We start from the raw sequence: 13,674 nt of genomic DNA on the forward strand, positions 1-13,674 counted from the left end.
CCCCCTCCCCCCCAAAATACCCCAGAATAACATTAAAAAAAATCAAATGTAGCAGAAAACCAGACTCATTGCCAAGGGCGGTATATAAAAACAAACAAATAAATAAATTCTCTAGTTTAGTACATCTGGAAGTAGCCAATGGATTTGCTCCTCATGCCTGCCATGTATAGTTCTCCCATTTGACCATCCTGCCAAAATGGCCTAATTTACTGACTGCTTTTGTTTTTTTTCTGTCTGTTTTTTCCAGAGGCATTAGCTGACCCTGCTTTGGAAAGGCAGGACTTTGGAGCAGATGCCATGGGGCCTAAATCTCCAGATGCTGCTGTCCCTTCCACTCCCAGGAAGCTGGACCATCAACCAGGAGACTCTTCAAGACACGAGAATGGATTTGTCAGAGGGCAGCAGAGACTGGCACCAGCAGATTCCAAAGAGGTAAGGCTTTTTTTTTTTTACTAACTTATCGGTTTGTTTAGGACTAACATCTTCACAGGTAAGATGCTAATATAAGCAGCATTTTATGTGAGATTTATTTATATTAGGACTGTGCAAATAAGGCTAAATTTTAACTTTTGATTTACAAAATGGATTGAATGCAGGCATCCAAATCCAGTCATTTAATTAGTTGATTAGTTCTTAGGCACATATAGCACTGCCTTGCCCAACCTGTTGCTACTCAGCCTCAGAAGAACTGAGTTTGGGAGAAAAGGGTACAGAAAGTTATGTTTTTGAAAGGCGGTTGGTTAGCAAGCAGTCCCCAGACCTCTGGCACCAAGGACCAGTTTCAGAAGGAAAATGGTCTTCGACGGACCCCAGGGGGATAGTTTCACATGCAACCTAGTTCCTGTGCATGCACAGATGAAACTCACTTGCTGCTTGTGCGGCCCAGTTCCTAACAAGCCATGGACAGGTACCGTCCTTGGCCCGGGTTTGGGACTCCAAGTTAGCATATTTCAAATTCTTCATCGATCATTTCACTATGTTTTCTTCTCCCTGGGTGATCCCTACAGGGTAGCGCTGAAATTCGACGGAAGCAAAAAGGTAAGTGATTACCTTTCCGTATTCACCATTGGGCAGGTTGCCTGGATATCAAGCTACAGGTAATCATCAGCTTAGGACCACAGTTGGGACTGGAACGTCTGTTGCTAAGTGATATAGTCATTAAGTGAATCATCACATGATCATGCCTGTTTTTATTACCTATTTTGCCACGGCCGTTAAGCAAATCCAACTTCCCCCAAATAGTGATCACATAACTCAGACTCTGCAACCCTTGTGAATTCATGTCAGTTTCAAAGCACCCAAATTGTGATCGTTTCACTGCAGGGATGCTACAACCTTTGTGAGAGGACCAGTCAAAAATCTCTCTGTTCAGCACTGTTCTAACTTCGAACAGTCACCAAACTAAGGGTCGTAAGTGAAGGATTACCTGTATGCTTTTGATTTGCTACCCCATGGCTGGCAGGGGAATTCTGGGAATTGAAGTGCACAGGTCTTAAAGTTGCCAAGGATGGACATCCCTGAGTTAACTCCTTCCAAAGTCCATCAAGACTCAGTACATGTGTCTGGATGTGCACATCCAGATCAGGAGCTCTTTCAATTCCTGTCCTTTCATTCCATCAATTGAACTTAATTGTGGTGTGGGTGCCCATTCAGAGCTATTTAAAATATGTTAGGTGACCTTTTTTTAAATTTGCTTTAATGAGGAGCCACCACCCGACTAAGTCGACGACGCATCTCCTGCCAGGAGCTGGGACAGGTGGACTGTGACGGTTGGCTCTTAAAAAAGAAGGACCACGTGGGCTTCATGGCCCAGAAATGGAAACGGTTTTGGTTCGTGCTGAAGGGGCACAACCTTTACTGGTACAGCAACCACAGTGTGAGTAAATTGACACTTACGGCAACAGCCAGCTCAAAGTGACGCTGGACTTCCTTTGCGCGGTGTATCAGTTTTCCATTTATTTTTTTAAATACTTTTTAAAAAAAAATAACAGTGAATTAATACGGTAGGCCAAGAGTGAGGGCCAGGACAAATGAACAAGGCCATTATTTTGGAGATCCCTCACTTATATGATGTTAGAGGTTAAGCTCTTGAACGATGTTATGTTCAGGAAATTATAAGCCCTGCAAAATGTCAAGGTCAGGAGGGTATGTTTTCTCAATTCATCTGGCCCTGATTTAAGCTGACAAGTACACACTAGGTGGATTAGAAAATCCACATGAAAATGCTGCTCTTCCATTACCAGAGAGATTTGAAGCAAATACAGGAGGGAGGGGGGAGCAGGGCAGGGCAGAGAAGAGGGGAGGGAGATGGGGCCAGTCCCCTGTCTCTCAGCCCAGCCTCCCTCACAGAGTTCTTGGTGGGAAAATAAATGGAAGCATTATGCATGGTGCTTAGAGTTGTGCAAAAACAAAGTTGGGATATAAGGCTGATAGATAATCAATTAGTGATTGTTTTAGCCTAGCCTTCACCAGCCTCATGACTTCCAGTTAGGTTGTACTTCAGTTAGGTGGTACACCCTGTTTGCTGGTTAGCCTGCATGGGTTTCTTGCACAGTCAGTGTGGTAGAGTGGTTAAGGTGCAGGAATATGACTTGGGAAGTTCCTTGAGTGACTCTAAACTGGTCACTATGCCTTCGCTCATAAAGGCTGAGGTGGAAAGTTGGCAAGGAAGTGTATGCTTGCTGCTTGCGTTCTTGGTGGGGTGCAAGCATAAAAAAAGAAAGTGAATTTTTAAACAAACTTCTGATCTGGGTCACCAAATATTTTGGAGCTGCTTTATACAAAAGGCAGCAAAGGGAGCGGTTTATTGCATGAATAGTTCTCAGTTGTTCCTTTAAGAGTAGTCAGTGATATGGTATCACAAGCTTCTGTAGAACAAATCCTCTTGAATGAATGAACTAGTCTTTTCCATAAATTTGACAAAGACTGGCTTTATTTTTTTTTTTTTAAAAGTGTGATAAATTAAAAGCCCTTAAAATGTTCCAAATATTTTTGTTTATGGCCAAAGATTAATACTTCTACCTCTTTTCTTCTTTTCTTGTCAACGGACTCTTTCCTGTTCCTCTTCTGAAAACTAGGATGAGAAGGCTGTGGGATTAATCAACGTGTCTGCCTACAGATTGGAGAGCACAAAGGAACAGAAAAAGAAATAGTGAGTGCATACTCAGTAGCTAATGTTCTCTAATTCTCCAATGCTGAAGTCCTTCAAATATGTTAAATTCCCATAATTCCAGCTAGAAGAGACCTTTCAGCAGTTTGTGGGCAACAACATATTTGATTTGTTAATTGATGAGGTATACACATTGAGAGCAAACTCGATTTCTGTGTTAAATCCTTACATAGCCAATAGGTTACCATTTGTACATCCGAGAGTATTATAAGTAGACTTGAGGGAACCATAAGCTTTGCAGAATTCAGGAGGGGAAAATCACACTGGTTACACAACCCTTATATCAACGCTGCTAACATCGGATGTTTTTGCTTTGACAACATATGGAGATGCAACCATTTTTCTTCTTATGTTTTACTCTTAGAGTTAGAGTTAGAATTAGATGATGCTGGCGGGGAAGGAGGAATGTGCATGGGCGTTTAGCTAGACATAACAATACTGTAGCTAGTGGGTGAGCCAAGGTTATTGAAATAAGAGATGATAAGAATTGGTGGGTTGCAGAGCTGGAGGGAAAGCCTGCATTTCAAACTAATTGGAGAATGTGATTTATGACTGTTAATTAGAGGAGGGAATTGTGCTTTGATGCTATGTGCTCAGGGGAGGGGAATTCAGATTTTGGCTTCGACTATGTAAGTGCCGATGTTATGCTTCTCGAAAAAAGATTCTTTAAGGTAAACAATGCCTCGAAGTTCTTTAGAGAGTTTCATCTGTTGGAACCATGGCACCTTTCTAAGTTAGATATACAGCTGTAGCCATGCAGATTGGTAATTGGATATAGGTATGATTCTCAACACCAAGGCATTGTGAGAAATCCTGCCACTGTCACTGTTTTTCCTCTCCAGTGTTTTCCAACTCACCCACGAGAAGTACAAGCCCTTCATCTTTGCAGCAGAAACCCTGGCTGATCTGAGCAAGTGAGTAGCCAATTTGTCTTCCATCCAACAAACTATCTCAGAGACTAATAGTCTCTAATGCATTTGATCCACATTCGTGAAGAGCTTCAGATTGTTCCTCAAGAAATATTAGCAGATCCCAAAGTCTTGAATGCAACTCCATCTCAGAGGGTCATAGGAGCAGAGAAGAAGACCTGACCACTTCTTGTCCATCTCCCCAACTGGCAGGACCTATGAATTTATATACAATTTATCAGTTCACCTGTGCACAGAATTCCTTTTAGAATTGTTTTGGAAAACTTATGGAAAGCTGTAATACTGTACTTCATGAGAGCAAGAGTGGAAATAAATTTCTATTCTCAGCTATGAAAGGGATGATAGAGGGACTGATCTAGGAAGAAAGCCACCCAGAGACACCTTATCAGAGAGATGGGTGGCATAAAATTTAATAAATAAATGAGACAAACTGATCATCATTATGTCAAGTTTCTGAGGTATGGGCTTTTCAAGTGACTCTGAGGCATTGTTTACCTTAAACGTCCTTTATTAGCCTAATACACCGGCAAATGCTTGCTCGAAAGAAGCTGGAATCTGAAAACTCTGCCCCTTGCACAATATATTAAAACAAAATTCTCCACCTTTCTAATTTTGTCATTAGTCATATTCTCCAATTAAAGAATCAGTTTCCCTTCCATTAGAAGACCCGCCAAAGCCTTATCTTCTTAGTTAGAGATAGCCTTGAAAAGTCCAATCCTACTCATCCCCCTCCTAACCTTAAACTAAAACAATACACAAGTCTTAAAGCAATACACAAGTTTAACATATGAAATAGCTACTTCTTCATCTCTTGTCAAGCAATAACATTCCATGTTAGCAGCGTTGACACATTACCTCCATCAAAACCTGAAGTGTCAAAGAGCTTCCCCAACTTGACTGGCATTTTCATTCTGGATTTTCCTGTTTAAACACATTATTTCTGATGAGATAAAACACGTAAGGAAGGCACTATAAATAGGCAGCTTTCTCTGAAAGCTTTGCTGATTTGATTCCAGCCAGATTTAACCAAAGATATAAGGGAGTGCCCATTATCAGTAAATTTTGTAGACAATTTTTTGAAGCTGCTGGACTTTTACAAATTCCAGAAGCATAAAAATTTGGCAAGGGACCTTTAAAAGGGAATTGCTTTGAAGACAGATTTGTTTTCAGCATTTCCATATTCAACGTTGCAAGGAAGACACCTTGGAATCTGGGAAAATAACAAACTGTTTTTCTTCCCAGGTGGGTCAGTCATTTGATCACATCTATGACCAAATATACAGCGTCCCATAAATCTGGGCCACCTAACCAAGAAGGTGAGTGCCTGTTGAAAGTAGCTTATTTTCTACTGGTCTGCATCACATATATTAAATAAGGGAATAACCTGAAAGCAAGAATCAAGATGGCCTTGAAGCAAGATGACAATTCTATAACACGCCCCCCACACTTGAAAAAAAATCAGACAAAAAATCTGCCTCCATTATAATATTTTCACCTAATATTAGTATTGGTATCTACCTGGTTTCACTAACATGATATCAGCCTGGATATGGATAATTTCTCCAAGTCCTTGCCTTTTTAACCTGGGGGCAGTGGGAATATGGACATACACAGATACCAAGGCAGGCATAGTTAAGATCAGGGGAAAAGGGAAGGAACATGGTGAGTGGGGATGATAGAATCCTGAGGATGGAGGTAGAAAGCTGGTGTGGTGCAATTCATCCTATTTCAGAGTTTCCATTCTAATTTTTTTCCTCTGGGCTCATCCCAATTTAGATTGCTACAGTGAAACAGAAGCAGAGGATCCGGAGGACGACTCTCCTAGGCATAGCTTTGATCAGGTATCTTCTTGATGGAACATAATTGTAAAAATAGTGGGTTGTTCTTAACTTTAAAATATTTTGATGCCTTTTATAAAGTCATTTGGGACTTTATTATCTGGGGGGAATGAGAGGCAACTACAAAAGGCATTTTGTGATTTCCAAAGAGGCCCTGATTCCAGCATGCAAACTTAAGGATCCATGCATGTGGCTGTGTTTGGAAGGGATTGCAATAGCAATACCACTTAGACTTATATACCGCTTCACAGTGCTTTACAACCCTTTCTAAGCAGTTTACAGAGTCAGCATGTTGCCCCCAACAATCTGGGTCCTCATTTTACTGACTTTGGAAGGATGGAAGGCTGAGTCAACCTTGAGCCGCTGAGAAACGAACTCCTGGAGTGAGCAGTGAATTAGCCTGAAGTATTGCATTCTAACCACTGCGCCACTATGGCTCCTTGCAACCACCGAATGGCAATGCAACCACTGAAGAGATCACTGCAGAAGAATGTTGGATGTGATGAGGTTGAGCTCAAGGGGGTCATATTCACTTATATTTCTTCTGCATCCATTATTTTTTTTCTTCATTTCTTGCAGACAAAGCAGAAGGAATTGGAGACAGCTCAGTTGCCATCAGGGGCTACAGGGCATAGCCCAAGCCTTCCAGGCAGCCCACTTTTCCAGGACAGCATAGATGAGAAAACAGCATCTCCCTCTTCTCCAGGTGAGCTCACCTTTGGTGCCACCTTTGGAAGGAACGTGACAGATGAGATGTTGGAAAAATCAACTATAATTGTGCCGAAGGATGAAATAGTGCAAATTTCTCTATAGGTTTTCTTAAGTGTTCCCTTAACAAAAGCAAATAAGAGAAAGAGGATGTTTTTGGGCCTCCATATGATGGATTTCCTTTTGCAATGTTAGTCGGTGCTCCTTAGGCGCTTGAAATGAAACCTCTCAGGATTCTGTTATTAGGTGGTTAAACTCCATGCCGTAATGTGCAATTGCAAGGATGTTTTCATTTCTTTGGATTATTATTCAGTTGCATCCTGAAAGCTATTTTAACTCACGGTGGTATCTTGTATCTTATGAAGATCCAGCAGAAGAAGAACTTCAGTCACTGATCAAGTGTCTGAAACAAGGAGGAGTATCGCTTATTGGGAAACAGCAGGTGTTCACCCGTGAATATTACCGGAAATCCTTCGTCAAACGTAACAAGAACCCAGAGATCAATGAGAAAGTACATCTGGTTCGGACGCTCCAAAGCACACTCAAGGCAGGTGGAACGTAACTTTGTGCTGGGAAACAGCTCCGTTTGGGGTGGTGGTGAATGCCTCTAGGTCAGGGGTGTCAAACTTGCGACGTGTCACGACGTATCGCGACTTTTTTTTCCATTGCTGGCAATGGATGGACACGGTTTTGGCATGATACATCTGGCCTGCAGGCCGGCAGTTTGACACCCCTGCTCTAGGTGATGGTAGTGGTGGTGGGGGGGTAAGTAGGGTTTCTTTTAGGTTTTATTTTTTGGCTTACTGAAATAAAGTTATGGAAGATGGAGGTAAAGAAGCCAAATTACAAATGTAATGTACTGCACTAAATAGGCACAAAAGATGAAATTCCTTTTTTTTCCGTTTTAATGGCTACTTTTTCTTGAATCCTAGCCTGCAAAATGTAAGAAATGTGGAATTTATTTTTATCATATTTTACTTTTTTTTGCAAAGACAATGGGATAAATGATTCCATCTCTTGCTTTCTTGAGCCTCACAATAATGCTTTTGAGAAGTAAGGAAGACAGAACATAATTAGCCCACTATCATGATTACATAGAGATTTAACTCAGGATCTCCCCAAGACCCATACAACACACTACCTGTGAAGTGTCAGGCTAGGTCCTGAAAAGATTTCACAGAGTAACTTTTTTTTTGAAACCTTAGTGGGGCTTAACAACAAGTGGAAAGTAAAATCTAAAGTCATCAAAGTTCTCAAAAGTAGCTTCCATACTGCTGATACATCACTGTCAACTTGTTTCTGGATCCAATGTGAGGTTTTGATGTGCTCCTTTTACAAACCAGATCTTTCTGGGACCAGAGTATTTTAAAGGAGATTTTTATGTCATGTCTGATGTCCATCTGAGCTCTTGTCTAGTATCCAGGCCAGGTGTCCGGCCCAGGTGAGGCAGGTCTTTATAAAAATTTCCTCAACTGTGTGGGCTTAAACATACCTGATTCCCATAAAAGGTAAAGGTTCTCCCGCACATGTGTGCTAGTCGTTTCCAACTAGGGGCTGGTGCTCATCTCCGTTTCAAAGCCAAAGAGCCAGCGCTTGTCCGAGGACATCTCTGTGGTCATTTGGCCGGCATGACTAGACGCCAAAGGCGCACAGAATGCTGTTACCTTCCCACCGTAGTGGTCCCTATTTTTCTACTTGCATTTTTACGTGCTTTCGAACTGCTAGGTTGGAAGAAGCTGGGATGAGCAACAGGCACTCACTCAGTTACGCAGCACTCAGGATTTGACCCGCCAAACTGCCGACCTTCTGATCGACAAGCTCAGCGTCCTAACCCACTGAGCCACCGCGTCCCTCTGATTCCCATACTCCAGTCCCCTTTTATGTATTTTTAAGGCTTAATAATGTAAGAGAATGATCCGCTCTGGAACAGTAGATTTTATGTTTCCTGTGCTGTTTTTTAGTGGCCTTTTATTTATTTATTTTTCCTTTTAAAACTTCAGGAAATTTCAGTAGTTTAAATCCTTTTGGAATCTGGCCAGATACCTTTGGCTCTCCGATGCATTAGAAATACAATGAATAAAATTAATACTTACCTCAAGGGAGAAGGATTTGTAGCTGGAAGGTTATTAATATAACGGTGTTTTGCTGCTCAAGGGAGCAAAACATTTTGTGACAACTTTGTAATGGTGGTGGGCCCTTGTCTCTCTCGAAAGGGATCTAGCAAACCATTTAAAAGCCACTCCAAATGCTTGCGCTATTCTGGCCTCTGTTGTCCTTGTGAAGGTGAGTCACGCACCAGCCTTAGAACATTCCTTTCCTTCCCCAGGCCAAAACTGCTGAGCTCCAATTACTTGACATTCTACTCGAGGACACCGAATTGAACGCTGAAAAATTCAGGAGCTGGAAAGAACAACATCAGGAGTTATACCAGGAAATACAGATGTGGTGGGCTAAAAAACTGAACCAAGACGATGGCGCAATAGATTCAGGTTTTGACGTCAGTTTGGAGGCAGCTTCAGATCCGTAGCATCTGTGAGAAGTGAGCTAAAATGTACTTTCCCTAGCTCCATTTACACAGCATCAGACAGAAGTGCAGTTTTGTCATTTCAGAATTTTGGATAGGAATGTTTTACGGCAAGCTTTCTCCTCAGAAAGCATTGGGATTACAGTTGTGTTGGTCCGTAAGTTTTATCCAGACAGCAACAATGGCTCCAAATGATTCTCTCATTTTAGAGAGATGGATTACAAAAATGGTGGCAACTGAGAAAGATTGTGGGCTTTTTATGTAACAATGGAGAGTTCCTGACTGCAAAATAGAAGACCGATGAAGAACAAAGTGGCTTTTGGTGACTAAGCATCCGGGAAAGAGCTGGCATTGACTAGCACAGACTTTGTGCCCTTCAGATTTCTTCAAAACAGCCATTTCCTCCAACATCTTTTAAGATGAAACGTTCCTTTGAGTATATTTAGCACCTGAGAGACATCTGAACAAACCACAGTTTGTGGTTTTCAATGATGATAGCTTATATTGAAAAACCAGCTTGCATTAGAAGCTGGATGCTGTAAACATGTAAGAAATGAGTTATATAAATAAATGTTAGAATATGTTTCTAAGGTTAGTTAAATGATTTTTTTCCTTATTTTTATTTTCAAATGACCATTTGCCAGCAATCCAGCTGCAATACAACAGAATGAATAGCAATAATAACGCTTAGACTTACATACTGCCCCATAGTGCTTTACAGCACTGCCCAAGTAGTTTACAAATGTCAGTATATTGCCCCCAACAATCTGGATCCTCATTTTACTGATCTTGGAAGGTTGGAAGGCTGAGTCAACCTTGAGCCCCATCAGGATTGAACTCCAAGCTGTAGGCAGAGTTAGCTTGAAATATGGCATTCTAAGCATTGCGCCTCCAGGGCTCAGTAGGCAAGAGGAAAAGTTGTTTGTTAATTCAAAATTGTTAACTTTTAAAAATATTCACATTTTGATTTTTTTACAAAATCTTTGCAGTTATTTAAAAATGCTCAGCCCTTCAGAGTCTTTTTTTTAAAAAAAAGAATTATAATACTACAAACTGTTCCCCCCCCAAATGTATTAAATTGAATCTGCTTTTAAAAGAAGCTATTTCTTTTTCTCTGTCCATACATTTTTTAAAGGAAATTTGATCACTTTTTTGTGATCTGTTGGGGTGTTCTATACCTTCAATGTAGAAAAAAGTTGTTATTGATTTTTTTCCCCCTATATATATCTCATGTGTTGCAAGGTACATTGAATTTTTGAGTCCATTAAGTACATTGAATGCATTGTACTGTAAAGTTGTTTCTTTCATTTGGTGCATGCCATAAATATGTACCATTCTTCTCTTTGGATTCTGAACCATCACACCCAGCATAGCAGCAAAGTTCCTTTGAAACTCATTTTTGCCATGACCTCTCCAGTTAGCTTTAGTCAAATCATTTGCAGTGAAGCTGAGTACTATAGCTTAAGCTTGGGAAGTGCTTTTCATGGTTTGTACTGGAATGCCTGCTTTGTTTCTCTTCCAAATGAAGATATGGCTGACCTGAGTTTACATCCACACCATCAAAAAGAGACCGTTGCAAGGCCTCATTTGCCAACATGAATTTGTGCAAATTGGATAAGTGTCTGGTTTGCATCTTGCCAACTTTAAGGTGTGGACTTTAACTCCCAGAATTCCCCATCTAGCCTGCTGTGTGAAGAATGAAATCCACACGTCTGTTTTTATTTTTTATTTTTACAACTTTTAGTTCCCAACAATAAATGGAAAGAGGAAAACACCAAGGTAATGATGGAAATATGTACGATGTCAAAAAGAAGAAGAAACAAAAAGTGCTTTAACAAAAAAAGAAATGCAACAAATTAAAAAACATAGTATGACATGTCATTATATCAGTAAATGGTTACAATTCTACATATGTTTATCTAATACAAATATTATTCAAATACAGGTATATATTTCTAACATATATGATTACCATTCAACCTAATATATTTTGTATAAATAAGCCCCATATTTCTTTGTACTTGTTCATATACAGTCTACATCTGTAGACAATCTGCTTTTAAGTGGCAAATTGGATCAGGTCTTCTCAATCCACTGAATAAATGAAGCCATATGTTTATCTTTCTAAAGGTAGAACATCAGCTTTTTTTAGCCACAGTAAGGGCACTGACAATCATTTACATTGTCCAGTTATCAAATTCCATGTACTAGGTATGTAATTCAAGAGGAAAGCCAAAAAAAAGTATCTGAAAATTTTAGCTTTGGTTGCACTATCATATTTATATAATCCACTACTTCCTCCCAAAATTCAAGAAGTATAGGATATTGTAGAAACATGTTTTAAAGAAGGAAGTTCACCCACCTTAAAGTAACTTAATGTTCAGATATACCGATTTATGAGAAGCTGACTTATTCTTAGATGTATAGAGGGTAATGAACCTCAGTCCTTTAGATCAGGGCTCTCCAAACTTGGCAACTTTAAGACTTGTGGACTTCAACTCCCAGAATTCCCCAGTCAGCATGACTGGATGAGGAATTCTGGGAGTTGAAGTCCACAAGTCTTAAAGTGGCCAAGATTGGAAACCCTTGCTTTAGATCGATTTCTCTTCCTCTTTGGCCATGTTGGTTCTTCAGCAAGAATAAACTTGGAACTTACTTGTATTCAATCATTTAAGATGTTAAACATTCTTCAACATATCTGTCGGAGGAGCTACAATCAGCATCTCCAGATTTAATGTCCATTGCTCTCAAAACTGTCCTGTAGCTTTGGGTAATGGCAGCTCTATATTTTATACCACGGAAATGCAATGGGGCAGGGGGAAATGTTATGAAAACAGATGACTTTTAAGTAGCATCATAACTGCACTCTAAATTAAGCCAGGATGACAATTATATTTATTTTAAACTAGCTACATTTAATACAGCTGAATACAATCAATAGAATTTGTACAGAAGAAACATTTATAGACGAGAACTGTCCTCAGCAAAATAGCATGTCTACAATAAGCACAGCATCACATCTCGCAAATCCTTTTGTTCTAGATTGAACTTCTATGGAAACAACAAGCTAAGTTTACTTACTGAATTTTCTTGTATGTACAAAGCCATCTTCCGCTATCATAACTGGCTTGAAAAACACCAGCATATTTTGTTCGCATTGTTTCTTTGTTGTCCCCAAATCTTATGTACTTTAATAATCTGTAACAGGGGTCTTGAAACTTGGCCCTTTTATGATTTGTGGACTTCAACTCCCAGAATTTCTCAACCAACTAATAAGCTAACTTGGTCTCTTCAAACCATTATCAAACCAGTGTTTGCATTTCTTGTGTCTGTTGAGGAGAGCACATCTTTCTCCTTCTGTCGTGGCCACTTTTTACAGAGGCATGATTTAGAGTGTTTTAACAAATTCCATCAATTTTGGTTTGGTAGTAATACTGCCTCAGATAGAAGGTCAGTACAGAGAATGGTAAGAACAGCTGAGAAGATCAAAGGAAGCTCGCTTCCCATTATTCAGGTTACTGCTTATAAGCGTTATGTGCTTAGAGCTCGAAACATTGTTAGAGACTCCACACAGCCACTTCAGGGTCTGTTTCTGTTGCTCCCCTCTGGGAGGAGGTTTCAAAGTATTTCTAGCAGATCTACTAGATTCTCTAACAGCTTTGATCCTACGCCATCCGTTTTGTATATTTGCAAGATTTCCCACCCCCATGTATATGTATACATTCAAACTAGACTGTGATATTTCTGTTTTATATGTATGTGTATATGGATATTTTTTGAGAGCTGAATGCAACGAAATTTCATTTTAATGTATGCTGATTAATATACATTTAAAGGTACAATAAAGTTTTTATTCTATTTTATTCTATAGACAGGCAGAATAAAAGCCTACTAATTCAGATTAACGGAATCACTCATCTATAGACCTCCTTCCACCCCAAAACCCCTCTTACCCTTGTCCTTGTCACCCCACTGCCCCTTTTTAACTGTTTAGCTGTTCTGCCTTTTGTCCAGCAAAAATTGATGGCACTGACAGAGGAGAGCGAAGTTCGTCAAGCAACAGACTCTCAGTCATACATACCATCTCACCCCGTCCTAAGAGAGCAGCATCACCACCTAAACAACCTCGGCCAGTTCTTACAGGACTTACAGCAGGGGTCTTCAAACTTGGCCCTTTTAGGACTTGTGGACTTCAACTCCCAGAATTCCTCAGCCAGGCACGCTGGCTAAGGAATTCTGGGAGTTGAAGTCCACAAAGGGCCAAGTTTGAAAACCCCCGACTTACAGTCTTCCTACGGCCAGCGGCAGGGAACAATTTTCTTCCGCTCTCAATTTGAATTGGGGCGGAGGGGCGGGGCTAATGACCGAAGAGAGTTTCCATTGGACAACCACAGCCAGTTCTAATGTGAAGCTGAAGGCCAATAAAGAGACAGCGGGCCGGACGCCGCGAGCTGTTCACGGCCCTCGCGCGCCAGGGATGTCGTAAACCTCCTGCTGGCAACGGTT

General features: G+C 40.5%; 1 protein-coding gene across 2 annotated transcripts in view; it reads left to right on the top strand.

The window, feature by feature from the left end:
- Positions 1–10,984, top strand: part of CNKSR1 (connector enhancer of kinase suppressor of Ras 1) — a 29,694-nt gene extending 18,710 nt beyond the window's left edge. Inside the window, exons 12-21 of one of the 2 annotated variants that reach the window (XM_083370029.1) lie at positions 248–432; positions 1,008–1,038; positions 1,704–1,876; positions 3,078–3,151; positions 4,012–4,083; positions 5,341–5,414; positions 5,875–5,939; positions 6,516–6,642; positions 7,010–7,191; positions 8,971–10,984. In XM_083370029.1, coding sequence (XP_083226155.1) covers positions 248–432; positions 1,008–1,038; positions 1,704–1,876; positions 3,078–3,151; positions 4,012–4,083; positions 5,341–5,414; positions 5,875–5,939; positions 6,516–6,642; positions 7,010–7,191; positions 8,971–9,171 — 1,184 coding nt within the window. In that variant the 3' untranslated portion in view covers positions 9,172–10,984. The remainder of the gene's footprint in view (positions 1–247; positions 433–1,007; positions 1,039–1,703; positions 1,877–3,077; positions 3,152–4,011; positions 4,084–5,340; positions 5,415–5,874; positions 5,940–6,515; positions 6,643–7,009; positions 7,192–8,970) is intronic. The other variant, XM_083370030.1, reaches the window with a different exon arrangement.
- The last annotated feature ends 2,690 nt before the right edge of the window (positions 10,985–13,674 follow it).

Source organism: Vipera ursinii (genome assembly GCF_947247035.1).
Source record: "Vipera ursinii genome assembly, chromosome: 9".
Classification (NCBI taxonomy): Eukaryota; Metazoa; Chordata; class Lepidosauria; order Squamata; family Viperidae; genus Vipera; species Vipera ursinii.